At 46.2% G+C, this 12,784-nt stretch overlaps 1 protein-coding gene across 1 annotated transcript in view; it reads left to right on the top strand.

Moving 5' to 3' along the window:
- Window positions 1-12,784, top strand: part of EBPL (EBP like) — a 32,951-nt gene that overhangs the window by 17,377 nt on the left and 2,790 nt on the right. Inside the window, exon 2 of the mRNA XM_081547575.1 lies at window positions 7,462-7,531. Within this exon, the coding sequence (XP_081403701.1) occupies window positions 7,462-7,531 (70 nt within the window). The remainder of the gene's footprint in view (window positions 1-7,461; window positions 7,532-12,784) is intronic.

Raw genomic sequence — 12,784 nt, 5'->3', positions numbered from 1 at the left:
AAGGAGGGTGTATTCTTTAAAGGGGAGAAGTGGTTTTTAAGTCCTAAAGCAAACACTAAGCTGCCATATTGTAGGAACAATAGAACTTATGTGGCTGTGTGGTACCCGAACTTCTGAAAGGGCCAGCATGGTCCATTGTTAATATCAGGCGACAGCCCGCCTGCTAGGACCGAATGGAATGGTTCCATCAAATGGAAGTCATCGCCTCATTAAGCGGATGACAGCTGGGCAGCATATATTTATGAAGTCAATAAAGCCTCATCATTGAGGGGCTGTAGGAGGCTGAAGCAGCTGGTCCTTCCAGAAACAATGATGTGTGCTGTTGCCATGACATGGAAAAATCAAGTCTGATTAGGCTGAGGTTTTATGAGTCAGATCAGTAAATGCTAATACATTTTGACAGGATTTATGTATTGATTCTATTCTTACTCCTCTTTATTCTCCCACTCTTAATGGATTGCAGTTTTTCTGGCTCTTCATTCAAACGCATTTTTTTTTAAACCCCACAAATATATTTAACTATAAATTCAGCCTTTACAAATATAAACACAAATTACAAAGAAGAAAATGTATGTTCTCTTTTATTTCTATAAAGCCTTTATAAATTTTTCTTTAAGGGTGAAATGAGTAAATTGAGCGTTCTTTACAAATTGGTCATTGAGTTATAAATAGCAGAAACTTGCCCAGCTCAAGCATGTTTTTAAAATCTGAGCTTTGACTTGTAGCTGTCTTAAAGTCTATAAAATGCATTGTTAGAACTACGTGTCTGGAACACATTAAGTGAAAAATGAGATGAGACCAGCCTTCCCCGCCACCCCCCCCCCAAGGCATATGAGATCTTAGTTCCCTGACCAGGAACTGAACATTGGAAATACGAAGTATTAACCACTGAACCTCCAGGGAAGTCTTGCCTTTGTTTCTTAATTTATTTGCCATGATTCATTTTAGCTTTTAAGTTGATTTTGTTAGCAGCTCAATTAGATGGTATAGTCCAGTCACATTTTAGAGTATTTAATATAATTAAATGGTTTTTAAACCAAAATTCCTGATATATTGAGCTTAAAATTTTTTAAGTCAACAAACATTGTGGAATTGTCCTCATCACCCTCTAGGTTGATAGTAGGAAAATTAATGGCAGGAAGAAAGTATTTTAAATATTTATAGCTATATAATAACATACATGAAAAATTTCCTGAAGACTACTATGGAACTCAAGCAGTGATATCTCTGGGGGGTGAGATTGGGGATCAGGAGAGAAAGAGACTTTTACCTTTCACTTTATAGCTTTTTGTAAATTTTTTTAACTTACAGCATGTATCACTTCAACAACTTTTAATAGTTAAAATGGTAAAAGTACACCACCAGAAAGGATGTCGGAAGAGAAAAGAAAAGTGTGATGGAAAGTCAGCACGGAGTCTTCCCTGTGGTCCAGTGGCTAAGACTCTGCGCTCCCAATGCAGAGGGGCCCAGGTTCAATCCCTGGTCAGGGAACTAGATCCCACATGCCTCAACTAAAGATCCCACGTGCTGCAGTAAAGACCTGGCACAGACAAATAAATAAATAATTAAAAAATAAAATACTTAAAAAAAAAAAAAAAGAATGTCAGCATGCCGTGGGGGTTAGGAGCACCGATGTAGGGCAAGGACAGTGAGTTGTAACAGGAAAAGAGCCCTTATCAGGGTGAGCCCTCGCGGTAAAGACCCAGCCTGCCAATAAAGGAGATATAAGAGATGAGGGCTTCATCCCAGGGTCGAGAAGATCCCCTGGAGGAAGGCATGGCAATCCACGGCAGTATTCTTGCCTGGGAAATCCCACAGATAGAGAAGCCTGGTGGGCTACAGTCCATGGAGTCACAAAGAGTCGGACGCAACTGAAGTGACTTAGCATGCACACACAGGGTGAGTGGAAGCCCACTCAGTGTGGCTTCTCTGCAGACTTAACTGGACAACACGGAGAATTCACTCAGCGTGTCACGTGGCGCCAGGAGGACACGGGGGCTCGCATGTAGATGGCTGTTTGTTCAACAGAAGGGCACAGGTAATTTGAAAAGGGAGTGCAAACACCGAGAGCGTTTTCCCTTTCTTTTTGCGGTCATGGCCATTGGCTCTCCTTGCTTTTTATCCTTATTGTGTGTGTGTCTGTGTGTGTGTGTGTCTGTGTGTGTGTAGGACACGCTGGGGCTGGCAGAAGGTGAGCATGTTTGTCCGTGGTTTTTTGAGGCTCCGGTAACTGGAGACTCACGACACTGACAGTTGAAACACCAGTTTGTCTGATATTAAAGGGCGTCTGACGGGGAAGAGGTTAGTGACCAGCTTACTGTGGTGTGGCGTGCTGGCTCTGCACGTGGTGAGCCGCGACCCTCGTCTGGTTCCCCTCAGCTGTGCGAGCTGAGGCTGATCCAGACCCGACCCCAGGCTGCCCGGGGTCCAGAGGGGACCCTGGCAGAGCCACGCCCCCGGCGGGAGCCCCAGATGCTGCCGGTGGGTCCCGGGGTTGGGGGGGGCCCTGCGTGTGTGTGTGTGAGAAGTGTGAGGGCAGAGGACCGCTGGGACCCCGGGGTCCTGAGGCAGGAATCCAAAAACACAAGGGACAGCAGTTCATTTTTGACAAAGTGCTGTGTGTTGTTGTTCAGTCAGTCCTGTTCAACTCTTTGCAACTCCATGGGCTGCAGCACGCCAGGCTTCATGTCCTTCACCATCTCCGGGAGTTTGCTCAAATTCATGTCCAAGGAGTCAGTGATGCTATCTAACCATGAACAGCATGAAAAGGTGCTATATATATATTTTTTTTTAAGTATTTATTTATTTTATGTATTTGGCTGCAGCAGGTCTTAGTTGTGGCACTTGAGATCTAGTTCCCTGACCAGGCATCAAATCTGGGCCCCCTGAGTTGGGAGCGTGCAGAGTCTTAGCCCCTGGACCACCAGGGAAGCCCGATGTATCTTTTTTTAAATTAAGCCTTACTGTGAAAAATTTTAAACATGCACAGATGTAGAGACTAGTGTAATGAGCAGGTTCAGTGTTTTCAAATTTTGCTGCACTTGCTTCATTTGTCACTTTTTCCTTTTCTCCCTCCCTCCTTTCCCCACCCTTCCTTTTTCTTTCATTATTACTGAAGTATTTTCAAGGGAACCCAGACCTCCTGTCATGTTGCCCCTATATCCTGAGTGAGTTTCTCTGTGAAAATTCAGGTTGTGCTGCTTAGGGGACAGGTGTCTGCCTCTCAGACAGCAGTAGGAATAATTGCACTCACTTTGAAATTCTTGGTGACAGCCTCAAGCCCAGCCAGTCAGTCAGGGAGTCTGCCCTGGAGGCTGCCATGAGCTTGGCCTTCCCATGACTGATGAGCAGTGGCAGGTGTGGGATGCACAACCCACTCCTACTTGAAAGGCTGGGGCTTTAAAGGTGCTGACCCCACAACCCTCCATGGGGTCCCCTTCCTCCACGCCTGACCCTCCACTGACAGGCACTCCGCCCGGGCCACTGCTCATGGACCTCACCAGTGAGGTCAGTGGACCAAGTGCCGCACTCAGGACTTCCAGTCAGTAAGACACACTTTGCGAAAAGGTGAAGATCCAGCCTAACTCTGCTCATCACTCTCTCATTCATTCAGTTCTTCATTCATCAGACATCTGTTGAGAGCTTTACTCTGTTGCTTTATATCGATGAGGGAGTTGAAACTCAGGAGGTCAAGGTAGCAGGAAATATAAGAAATAAAATCTGCTGTGTATATATATATATATATATATTTTGCTCAAGCTCACCCAGATCTCCAGCCTACAGTGCAGGGTGCTTACCCCTCCACCTGTTCAGGCCCTCCTTCCCAGTTAAGCAACACCCTAGTGATGGCCTTTGCTGCTTACCAAGGACCTTTCATCTGGTCCTTAAAATCTCCAGGTAGCTGTTGAGCTCAAACATGAATTTTAGTTCTGGCTGGTTAGTTCTTCTCCATATATTATGATTAAAGATTTTTGGAGCTGATAACCCTCCAAGTTTATTCTGCAAGTTAGTATAAATTTCATCTTCCAGACCCTGGAAATAAGAGGGAAGAAAAAGCGCTTTATGGTTCATTTGATATAAAATGTGAATTCATGGGAGGAAGTAAGTCTGTTCCCGTTCTCTAGGATTCTACAGGTAATTTTGGCTCCTGGAAAATAGTAACTAATGTTTCTAGTGACTCTGATCTTGATCTTAGATCCAGGTCCCCATCCTGCATTTACCCACAGAATTGCTCCTGAGGAAAGAGCCAGACAGGATGTCAAGAGTCTGGGTTTGCTGATGGTTTCAGTTGAAGAGGTTGCTCGTGGAAGTCATGAGATCAACAGTCTAATTTTGGGAAGTCCTTTATCTCACAGATAGGTGGACTGAGCCCCACAGAGGGTCATATTCAGCTCAGCCTCATTGCCCCTACTGGCCAGTCCTGCAGATGTATTTTTGTCTAGAAAGTTCCTCGGCCATACCAGGAAGTGATGTGGACTTTGTATGGCTCTGCTAAAAATAAAAAAATTAAAAAAAATCAGCTGGTGAGAATAAGGAGCTACAAAGTAGACAGGGAGTACTTCTTGTTTAAAAACATTGTTTATCTCATGTGTAATTTTTTTAAATGTTTAGCGAATAGGATTTTCATGTATGCTCTGAAATAAAGCACACTTAACCTATTAGGTAACTTACAGAAAGTCAAGAAAAGCAAAAATAGGGCTTCCCTGGTGGCTCAGTGGTGAAGAATCTGCCTGCCAGTGCAGGGGACACCGGTTCGGTCCCTGATCCAAGAAGATTCCAGTTTGCCGTGGAACAACCCAGCCTGTGCGCCACAGGTGCCGAGTCCACCCGCTGCAGCTACTGAGGCCCGTATGCCTGGGGCCTGTGCTCTGCAACAAGGGGAACCGCTGCAGTGAGAAGCCCTCGCGCCTCCAGAAAGAGTAGCCCCCGCTCGCTGGCAACTGGAGAAAGCCGAGCACAGCAACAATGACCCAGCACAGCCGTAAATAAATCTTTTAAAAAAAGAAAGAAAAGAGAAGCCAGCTTCAAGCCTCTGTTCAGCGAAGATCGGAATGGATAAAAAGCTGTAAGATTATGTTAATGAGATGGGGAAAAAGTCAGGTTTCTTCTCTCAGTTAGAGAAAAAGAAAGGCAGTTACAGACTGTGGCATAAACAAAGATATCTTATAAGAAAGTCCTGGCCCAAAGTTGAAAGAAACTAAACTGTAGCGTGATTTTGAGAAATGTATGAGTGTAAGAAAGAATATTCCATTTGCCTCATTCTTCTTAAGTGACATAAATACGGATTTGTACAGTAAGAAGTTGTGGCCTGTTGCAATGAACACTGTTTATGTAACCGCCATATTGTCAATAGAGTATTGATTGACTTTTCGGCTTTGAGAATCTACTTACAGATAAAATGGGGAAGACAAATATGTTTACAGAACACGAATGGAAATGCAGTCAATCTCAGCAAGGTACAAGCAAAGTGGACAGAGGCTGAGAGAAGTGGGGAGGAGGGGGAGAGAGCTTGCTGGGGGGCTCTCATACACGCCTGATATCACAGAAGTCCATATACTGCACAGCAATGATGAAGGGGTCAGGTGAGGTTTGAAGCTTATTCCTGAAATTACAAATTTGGGATAACTCCCAGAAGAATTAAAGAGAACTCATGTAGCTGTTAAAGGAGTTCAGAACACACCACTCCAAATTATGCCACTTTGGCACATTGATGATTTTGAACAGAAGGCAGTTGAGGAACAGTAGATTCGGGAAGAGCACTCTGATCTCCCCCATTTCTAGCTCAAATGAGGTCTTTGAATTTCCCTTGAGAAAGGTGCCCTCCCTTTACCAGGAGGAAAAGCACGTGCATCTCACTGAGGACTGGGAGTCAGTGCTGAAACGGTCCTGTGCAAGTAGCCCGACTAAGATAACCCTGTCTTCCATTAGTTTCTCCCTGCGTATTTCCTGGTCACTTTCCCAGGGTTTACTGTCCTCAGCCCAAGACCCTTGGTCTCTTCACATCCTTGCAGTTACTGGTCTTTGGGTAAAAAGGCGTGTGAGTTTGGGGGCCTGACAGCTTATTCAGGTCATTTTCCTTTTGAAGATTCCCACGTGTCAACATAGTAAATCAAATGTGTATGCTTTTCTTTTTAATCCATTTATGTCAATTAATTCTTAAACCAGCTTACAGAACCTAAGAGGAGAGGAAGAAGTTTCTCCTCCCCTACATTGTCAAAAATTGGATGGAGGGAAGGGGAAGGGAACAGCATAATTTATAGCGTAATTTTTCAGGATGGACAGTTAATAGTGGGCCTTCCCCAGTAGCTCAGCTAGTAAAGAATCCACCTGCAAGGCAGGAGACCCCGGTTAGATTCCTGAGTCCGGAAGATCCCCTGGAGAAGGGGTAGGCTACCCGCTCCCATATTCTTGGGCTTCCCTGGTGGCTCAGACAGTAAAGAATCTGCCTGCAGTGTGCGAGACTGGGTTTGATCCCTGAGTTGGGAAGATCCCCTGGAGGAGGGCATGGCAACCCACTCCAGTATTCTTGCCTGGAGAATCCCTATGGACAGAGGAGCCTGGTGGGGGTCGCAACGAGTCGAACACGACTGATTGAGCACAAAGAAATAGTAATACAAGTATAAAGATAGTTGCCAGAACTACAGTTAGAAGTGGTTAAAACTGGTAGCCTCTGGGAAGTTGTACGAGAAGTGAGCTTAGGGTTTAGGCAGAGACACTGTTCTGATGTCATATAAGTGATTGTTTTGGTGAAAAGAAACAAGAAAAAAAAAGTTGCATTGACCAGCAACAAAATTTGTTCAAAGGAGCGACATAATCAGATGTATTAGGGAATCCTAGTTAATCCAGTTTTTGAAATTTTAGGCAAAGAAACACATCACTGATGAGGAAATATAAATATGATTGCAGAGATTTCCTTACCCAAAATGTTAAATACAGCCTGTAAGCATTTTCAATTTTCCTGTTTGCCCTTATGCAGGAAGAAAGAACTAGTTCCTGCTCTGATAGTGATACTTAAATGCTACTTATGTTAAGAGAGATCTTGGGTTTTTTTGAGGTGAGACGCAATGAAATACTCTGAAGTACTTCTGGATTAATCCAGAATTTAATTTATTTACTATAACATTTAGACTCTTGGACAAAATTTTCAGCTTATCTTTTTTCCCCCCATCAGAACACACCTCTGATTTTAGAATGCCAGTCACTGAAAACTAGCATTTACTATATAAACATTCACTTTGGATGTATCCATTTCCAAGGTCGGGGGGCCAGGCTCCAGGATCTCCCTTCGCCCGCCCCGCCCATAAGTGCTGGGATGGTGCGGTGCGGGGCTGAGGGTGCCTGCCGGGATATGCGCTCCTGCAGGCTGGGCAAGGGGTGCTGGCCCGCACGGGGGTGTACCTGCGGTGCCATCCTGTGGGTGTGATGCTGAATTAGAGCATGTTTTCCTTTTCTTCTCTCTAGGAAGGCCCTTATGTCTACTTGTCTATGGCGGGAAACATCACGGACTCAGATGCCTTGATCGCTTCATTGTGTGAGTAATGTAAAATGTTGGCACTTGCCACGTTTCAGGGGTTAATTCCAAGTATGGCTGTCCATTAAATGAGTACCTATACCCCATGTTGTATGATTCTGTTTGCATGAAATGTCCAGAAGAGACAGATCTATGGAGACAGATGACAGATTAGTGGATGCCTGGGGGTGCAGGAAGGGAGTGGAATATCGGCCAGAAATGGGACATGACTGACAGTGGGTACAGGTCTCTCTCGGGAAGTAGAAACTAATGGAAAGTGAGACTGTGGTTATTCACATCTGGGAATGTATTAAAACTTGTTGAATTATACACTTTAAACAGATTGAAGAAAAAACAGACCTGGCACATGAATTTTATCTCAATAAAGCTAAATTTTAAAATGTTTGCAGTGAGTGCAGATTGAGGAGTCTGCAGTATTTAAACTGGATATTTTCCATACTTTTAACATTTATTTGTATATATATGTGTATATATTGTACGGTGGCTCAGATGGTAAAGAATCTGCCTGCAATGTGGGAGACCTGGGTTCAATCCCTGGCTCTGGAAGATCCCCTGGAGAAGGGCATGACAACCCACTCCAGGATTCTGCCTGGAGCATTCCATGGACAGAGGAGCCTGGTGGGCTACAGTTACATATATGTATTCTTGTAGATAATTTCCAGAACTCTTTCCTCTCTACAGAGATATTAACTAGTTTTCCCTAGTGATCCAGTGGTCAAGAATCCACCTTCCAATGCAGGGGACACAGGTCCGATGCCTGGTTGGGAAACTAAGATCCTATATGCCTCAGAGCAACTAAGCCCGTGTGCTGTAACACAGACCCAGCACAGCCAAACAAAAGGACACAGATTGCTTGGGGTTCTTTTAAAATGCAGATTCTGATTCAGAGGATCTGGGATGAGGCCTCCTAGATATTGATCTGTGGACTGTCCTTTGGTACACCAGGATGTAGAACTTGTTAAAGATGGTAAAGAAGACTTTATTCCACAGAGACCACGCCAGTGGGAGAGAGATTGGCTTAACCCTTAATACAGGGACATGTGTTCATGTTTAGTCACTCAGTCGTGTCCGACTCTTTGCAACCCCATGGAGTATAGCCCGCCAGGCTCCTCTGTCCATGGGATGCTCCAGGCCAGAATACTGGAGTGGGTTGCTATGCTCTCTTCCAGGGCATTTTCCCAACCCAGGGATCGAATTCATGTGTCCTAAATCTCCTATATTGGCAGGCAGGTTCTTTCCCACTAGTTCCACCTGGGAAGCCCCAAAATGGAATTCTCCAGGCAAGAATACTGGAGTGGGTTGCCATTTTCTTCTCCAGCCGACCTTCCCAACCCAGGGATTGAACCCGGGTCTCCTGCATCGCAGGCGGATTCTTTACTATCTGAGCCACCAGGGAAGCCCTAAATACAAGGATAGGTGGAGATTTATAGGTTAGGAACAGGGTCGGAGTCAGTGGATAGAAAATTATTAAGAAGAAACATCAAGGCTGGGGGACTCATGATAGACTGACTCAACAGGATCCTTGCTGAAGGCAGGCCGGGGTATTAAGATACAGAGGGTAGGGGATGAGGAATTCGATGAGATATCAAGAGTGATTGATAATCTATGCTCTCTGTTCATAGCAGCAGTATCTATTATACAACAGCCAAGACATGGGAACAACCTAAGTGTCCATTGACAGATGAGTGGATAAACAATTTGCAATGTATTTATCTGACTCTTTGCAACCCTGTGGACTGTAGCCCGCCAGGCTTCTGTCAATGGAATTCTCCAGGCAAGAATACTGGAGTGGGTTGCCATTCCCTTCTGCAGGGCATCTTCCCTTCCCATGGATCGAACCTGAGTCTCCTGCATTGCAGGTGGATTCTTTACCACCTGAGGCACCAGGGAAGCAGAATATTATTCAAACATAAAAAGAAGGAAATCCTGCTGTTTGTGATGACATAGATGGACTTTGAAGAACATTATGGCAAGTGATAGAAGCCAGACAGAAAAAAATGAAAACTATAATATTTCATTTATATGTGGAATTTGAAAAACCGAAACTCATTTTAGAGAAGGATCAGATTTGTGGTTACAAGAGGCAGGAGCTGGGAAGTGGAGGAATTAGATGAAGATGTTCAAAAGGTACAGACTTCTAATTATACAATAAATTCTTACTAGGGTTATAATGTATGACACAGTCAATACAATTAACACCGCCGTATGGCATTTTTAAAGCTGTTGAGAGAATGAATCACTCAAGTTACTCAGCACGTTTCTTGGGCCAAGCCCAGAACCCAAGGTGCTGGGGCCTTTTGGAGAAAGGGTTTCGGAGGAGGCTGACTTGAGTTTGGTTAAGAGAGAAAGTCGCCGCCCCTCACGTCCTCATCTCTGCTCTGTGGCAAAGGCCACGGCTGTGGCTCGGCTCCTGGATACCTCCTCCAGCTCTGCTTCTGCCTCTTTCTCTGAACCTCTGCCCGAGCCTGGCGGTCAGTCACAGGATAAAGGATGAGGATCATATTAGGTATGTTAATGCTCTGCTTGTCCCTTCTCTCCCTTTATAGGCATTGAACCTGCAAAGAGATGGTCAAAGTTAAGCGGTAGATGAGGTGCCAGAGGTCTGATACACTGGGTGGGCAGAGAGCAGGGCCTGCTTCCCCTTCCCACCCCACCTTCCTCTCCAGCACTGATGCTGCCCCCACCGCTCCCCCGGCCCCCACCTTCACAAACACACACACACACATGCTGTCATACACAGACATACACACATGCTGTCTCCTTCAACTTTGCTGAATTACCTGTAGTTTCAGACACACCAAGCGCTCTCACCCCTAGGCTTTTGCTCAGACTTTTCCCCTGAAACACCTCTCCCTCCCCTAGGTCAGGGCTCACCTCCTGGGATTTAAGACCTGAGATTTTTTGTTTCCCCACGAAATGCACTTTATTTCTGTAATTCAGATTATTTCTTAGCACAAGTTCCAGAAGAGGCCATTTGATTTAGGGAGTGAGAGCTGTGTTTCAGCTCATACACACTCCCCCAAGGTGGGGGCAGCTGACACGCCACACGAGGGTCTGTGTGGGGCTCGTGTTACGTGACCCCCTCCTCAGACTGGCCCCTGAGACTGGACCGGGTGTCTTTTGGAACAGAAACGAATGGTGGGCTGGCCACTGATCTGTGTGGTGCTTATCCTTACTTGATTGCCTTGATTGCTGGTGGTTGGACGGCGTCTCCGACTCGATGGACACGAGTGTGAGCAAACTCCAGGAGACGGTGAAGGACAGGGAAGCCTGGCGTCTTGCAGCCCGTAGGGTCGCAAAGAGTCGGACACAACTGAGCAACTGAACACCGACAATGGAAGGTCTGGGAGTAAGAGAAGAGCCTGAGATTAAGATCCAGGATTGCGTGTGCCTGGACTCCTGGTGAAAGCCAGCGGTCCTCAAATGCCCTAAGTGCACGGCCCCCCCCACCCTGCTTGTCTGTATAATGGAAGGCTAGACAAGCAGCCCGCCCCCACCCCCACGCCCCCCAGTCTCGCGGACCACCACGATGCCTGTGTATCCCCAAGGAGCCGGCTTCAGTGCCCTGCCAGCCCTCAGAATTACTCCAGCAGGCCAGCCACATCGCCCGTGGGAACAGGGGTCACCCCCCCTGGTGTCACTGCAGAGCCCGCCTCCCACAGCCCCTCCTTGTTCACTCTGCATCCTAGTGCAGCCCCCACGTGGCCCCCCGTGGCACAGGGTCCTCCTCTCCGAGCCTGCGAGTGTCACGTCCCCAAGGAGTGGCCATCAGCCTCATCCGCCTGTTGTGTGCCGAGCCGCCCCGTGAACCCAGCGTGGGCTCCCCATTCCCCTATAGGGTGAAGAGGAGATCAGAACCCCTCATCTCCTAGTCTCTGCAGTCAGCGCCTTCCCTCCCCGGCCCCATTCTCTGTCCCTGTCACTTACTGTGGGGTTTGACCTCGCGATAGCGTGAGCCACCAGCAGGCAGACTTTGTGTTCTGTGCTGGGCATTCTTGAGGTCTAGCACAGAGGCGTCTATATGCTACAAAAAATTGTTGAATAGAAGAATGAAATGGGGACTTCCTGGTGGTCCAGTGGCTAAGACTCCCCGCTCCCGATGTCCCGGGTTCGCTCCCTGCTCAGGGAACTAGATCCTACATGCCGCAATTAAGAGTTCTCAGGCCTCTCCTAAAGATCCCACATTCTGCAGCAAAGACTGAAGAGCCCTTGTGCCACAGCTAAGACCCAGCACAGCCAAATAAATAAATTTTTTTTTAATGAATGAATAGGGTTATTTTTGTGAATGTCTGAATACCCACTAATCTCTTCGCTCCTGAAGCACTGACCTTTCACTTGTGATATTTTCTTAGATTTTGGATACACTAGATACTGTATTTCACCTATTGTATCTGTGTTTAAATTTAGAGGGAAAACTTTTACTTTCACTGTTAAGTTGTTTTCCAGTGAGGTCACGGCTGGCAGTCAGCTAAGGACAGGCTGGACGACTCTGCCAGCTGTGTCTGGCCTCTCACAGAATCCCTCCCTGCTCAGCGTGTGTCTCTGTGTTATCTCATTTAATAGCTCACTCTGTTTACTGGCCTGTCATTTCCCTGAGGACAGCCTTTCATCGGAAACCTCTGTCCCCAGCCCCGGAGGGACCCTAACTCTAACCATTAAGAGACTGTTGTTTTGTGCTGTTCAGACCAATCAATCAGATCATGTAGCTAATTTTGGACCATTCATAGCTTTCCTAAGTTATGTGAGAACCGTAGTTAAAGGAAGCAAAGAGGTGGGGGCTTTGGGGTTCCCCCCCACACACTGGTAATTGGAGGTCTTAGGACCAGCATGTATTACTTTGATAAAGAGAAAAAGAAAGAGAGAAAGACAGAAAGAGAGGAGGGAGAGGAGGAGGAAGGAAAGAAGAGAGGAGGGAAGGAAATACGACTTCACGTAAGGCCCTCGGTCCAGCACTAAAAAGACTGTCTGACCTCTTGGTGCTTTCTGGAAGAAACCATCCCGATAATGGCATCTGAAAAGATTTCTTAGTGCACACCTACTCCCAGGTCAGCTCAGCTGAGGCTTTTGTGGTGGCTGCTGTTAGTGAATACCGTGTCTGTAGCAGACTGAAATGCCCCCTTTGGCCATTTCAGATTCATTCTGTAGTCCAGGCTATGTTGCTCCCCTCCCCTCCTTGCTGGCCCCTCAACACTCAATTCCTCTTCAGTTATTAATAAACGTGTTTTTATAAACATTTCCTGAACAGTAATTTTC

This window comes from Giraffa tippelskirchi, chromosome 12 (assembly GCF_054371585.1).
Source record: "Giraffa tippelskirchi isolate mGirTip1 chromosome 12, T2T-mGirTip1v1.2.pri, whole genome shotgun sequence".
In the NCBI taxonomy this organism is placed as follows: domain Eukaryota; kingdom Metazoa; phylum Chordata; class Mammalia; order Artiodactyla; family Giraffidae; genus Giraffa; species Giraffa tippelskirchi.
This window is presented reverse-complemented; position numbering and strand designations above follow the sequence as displayed.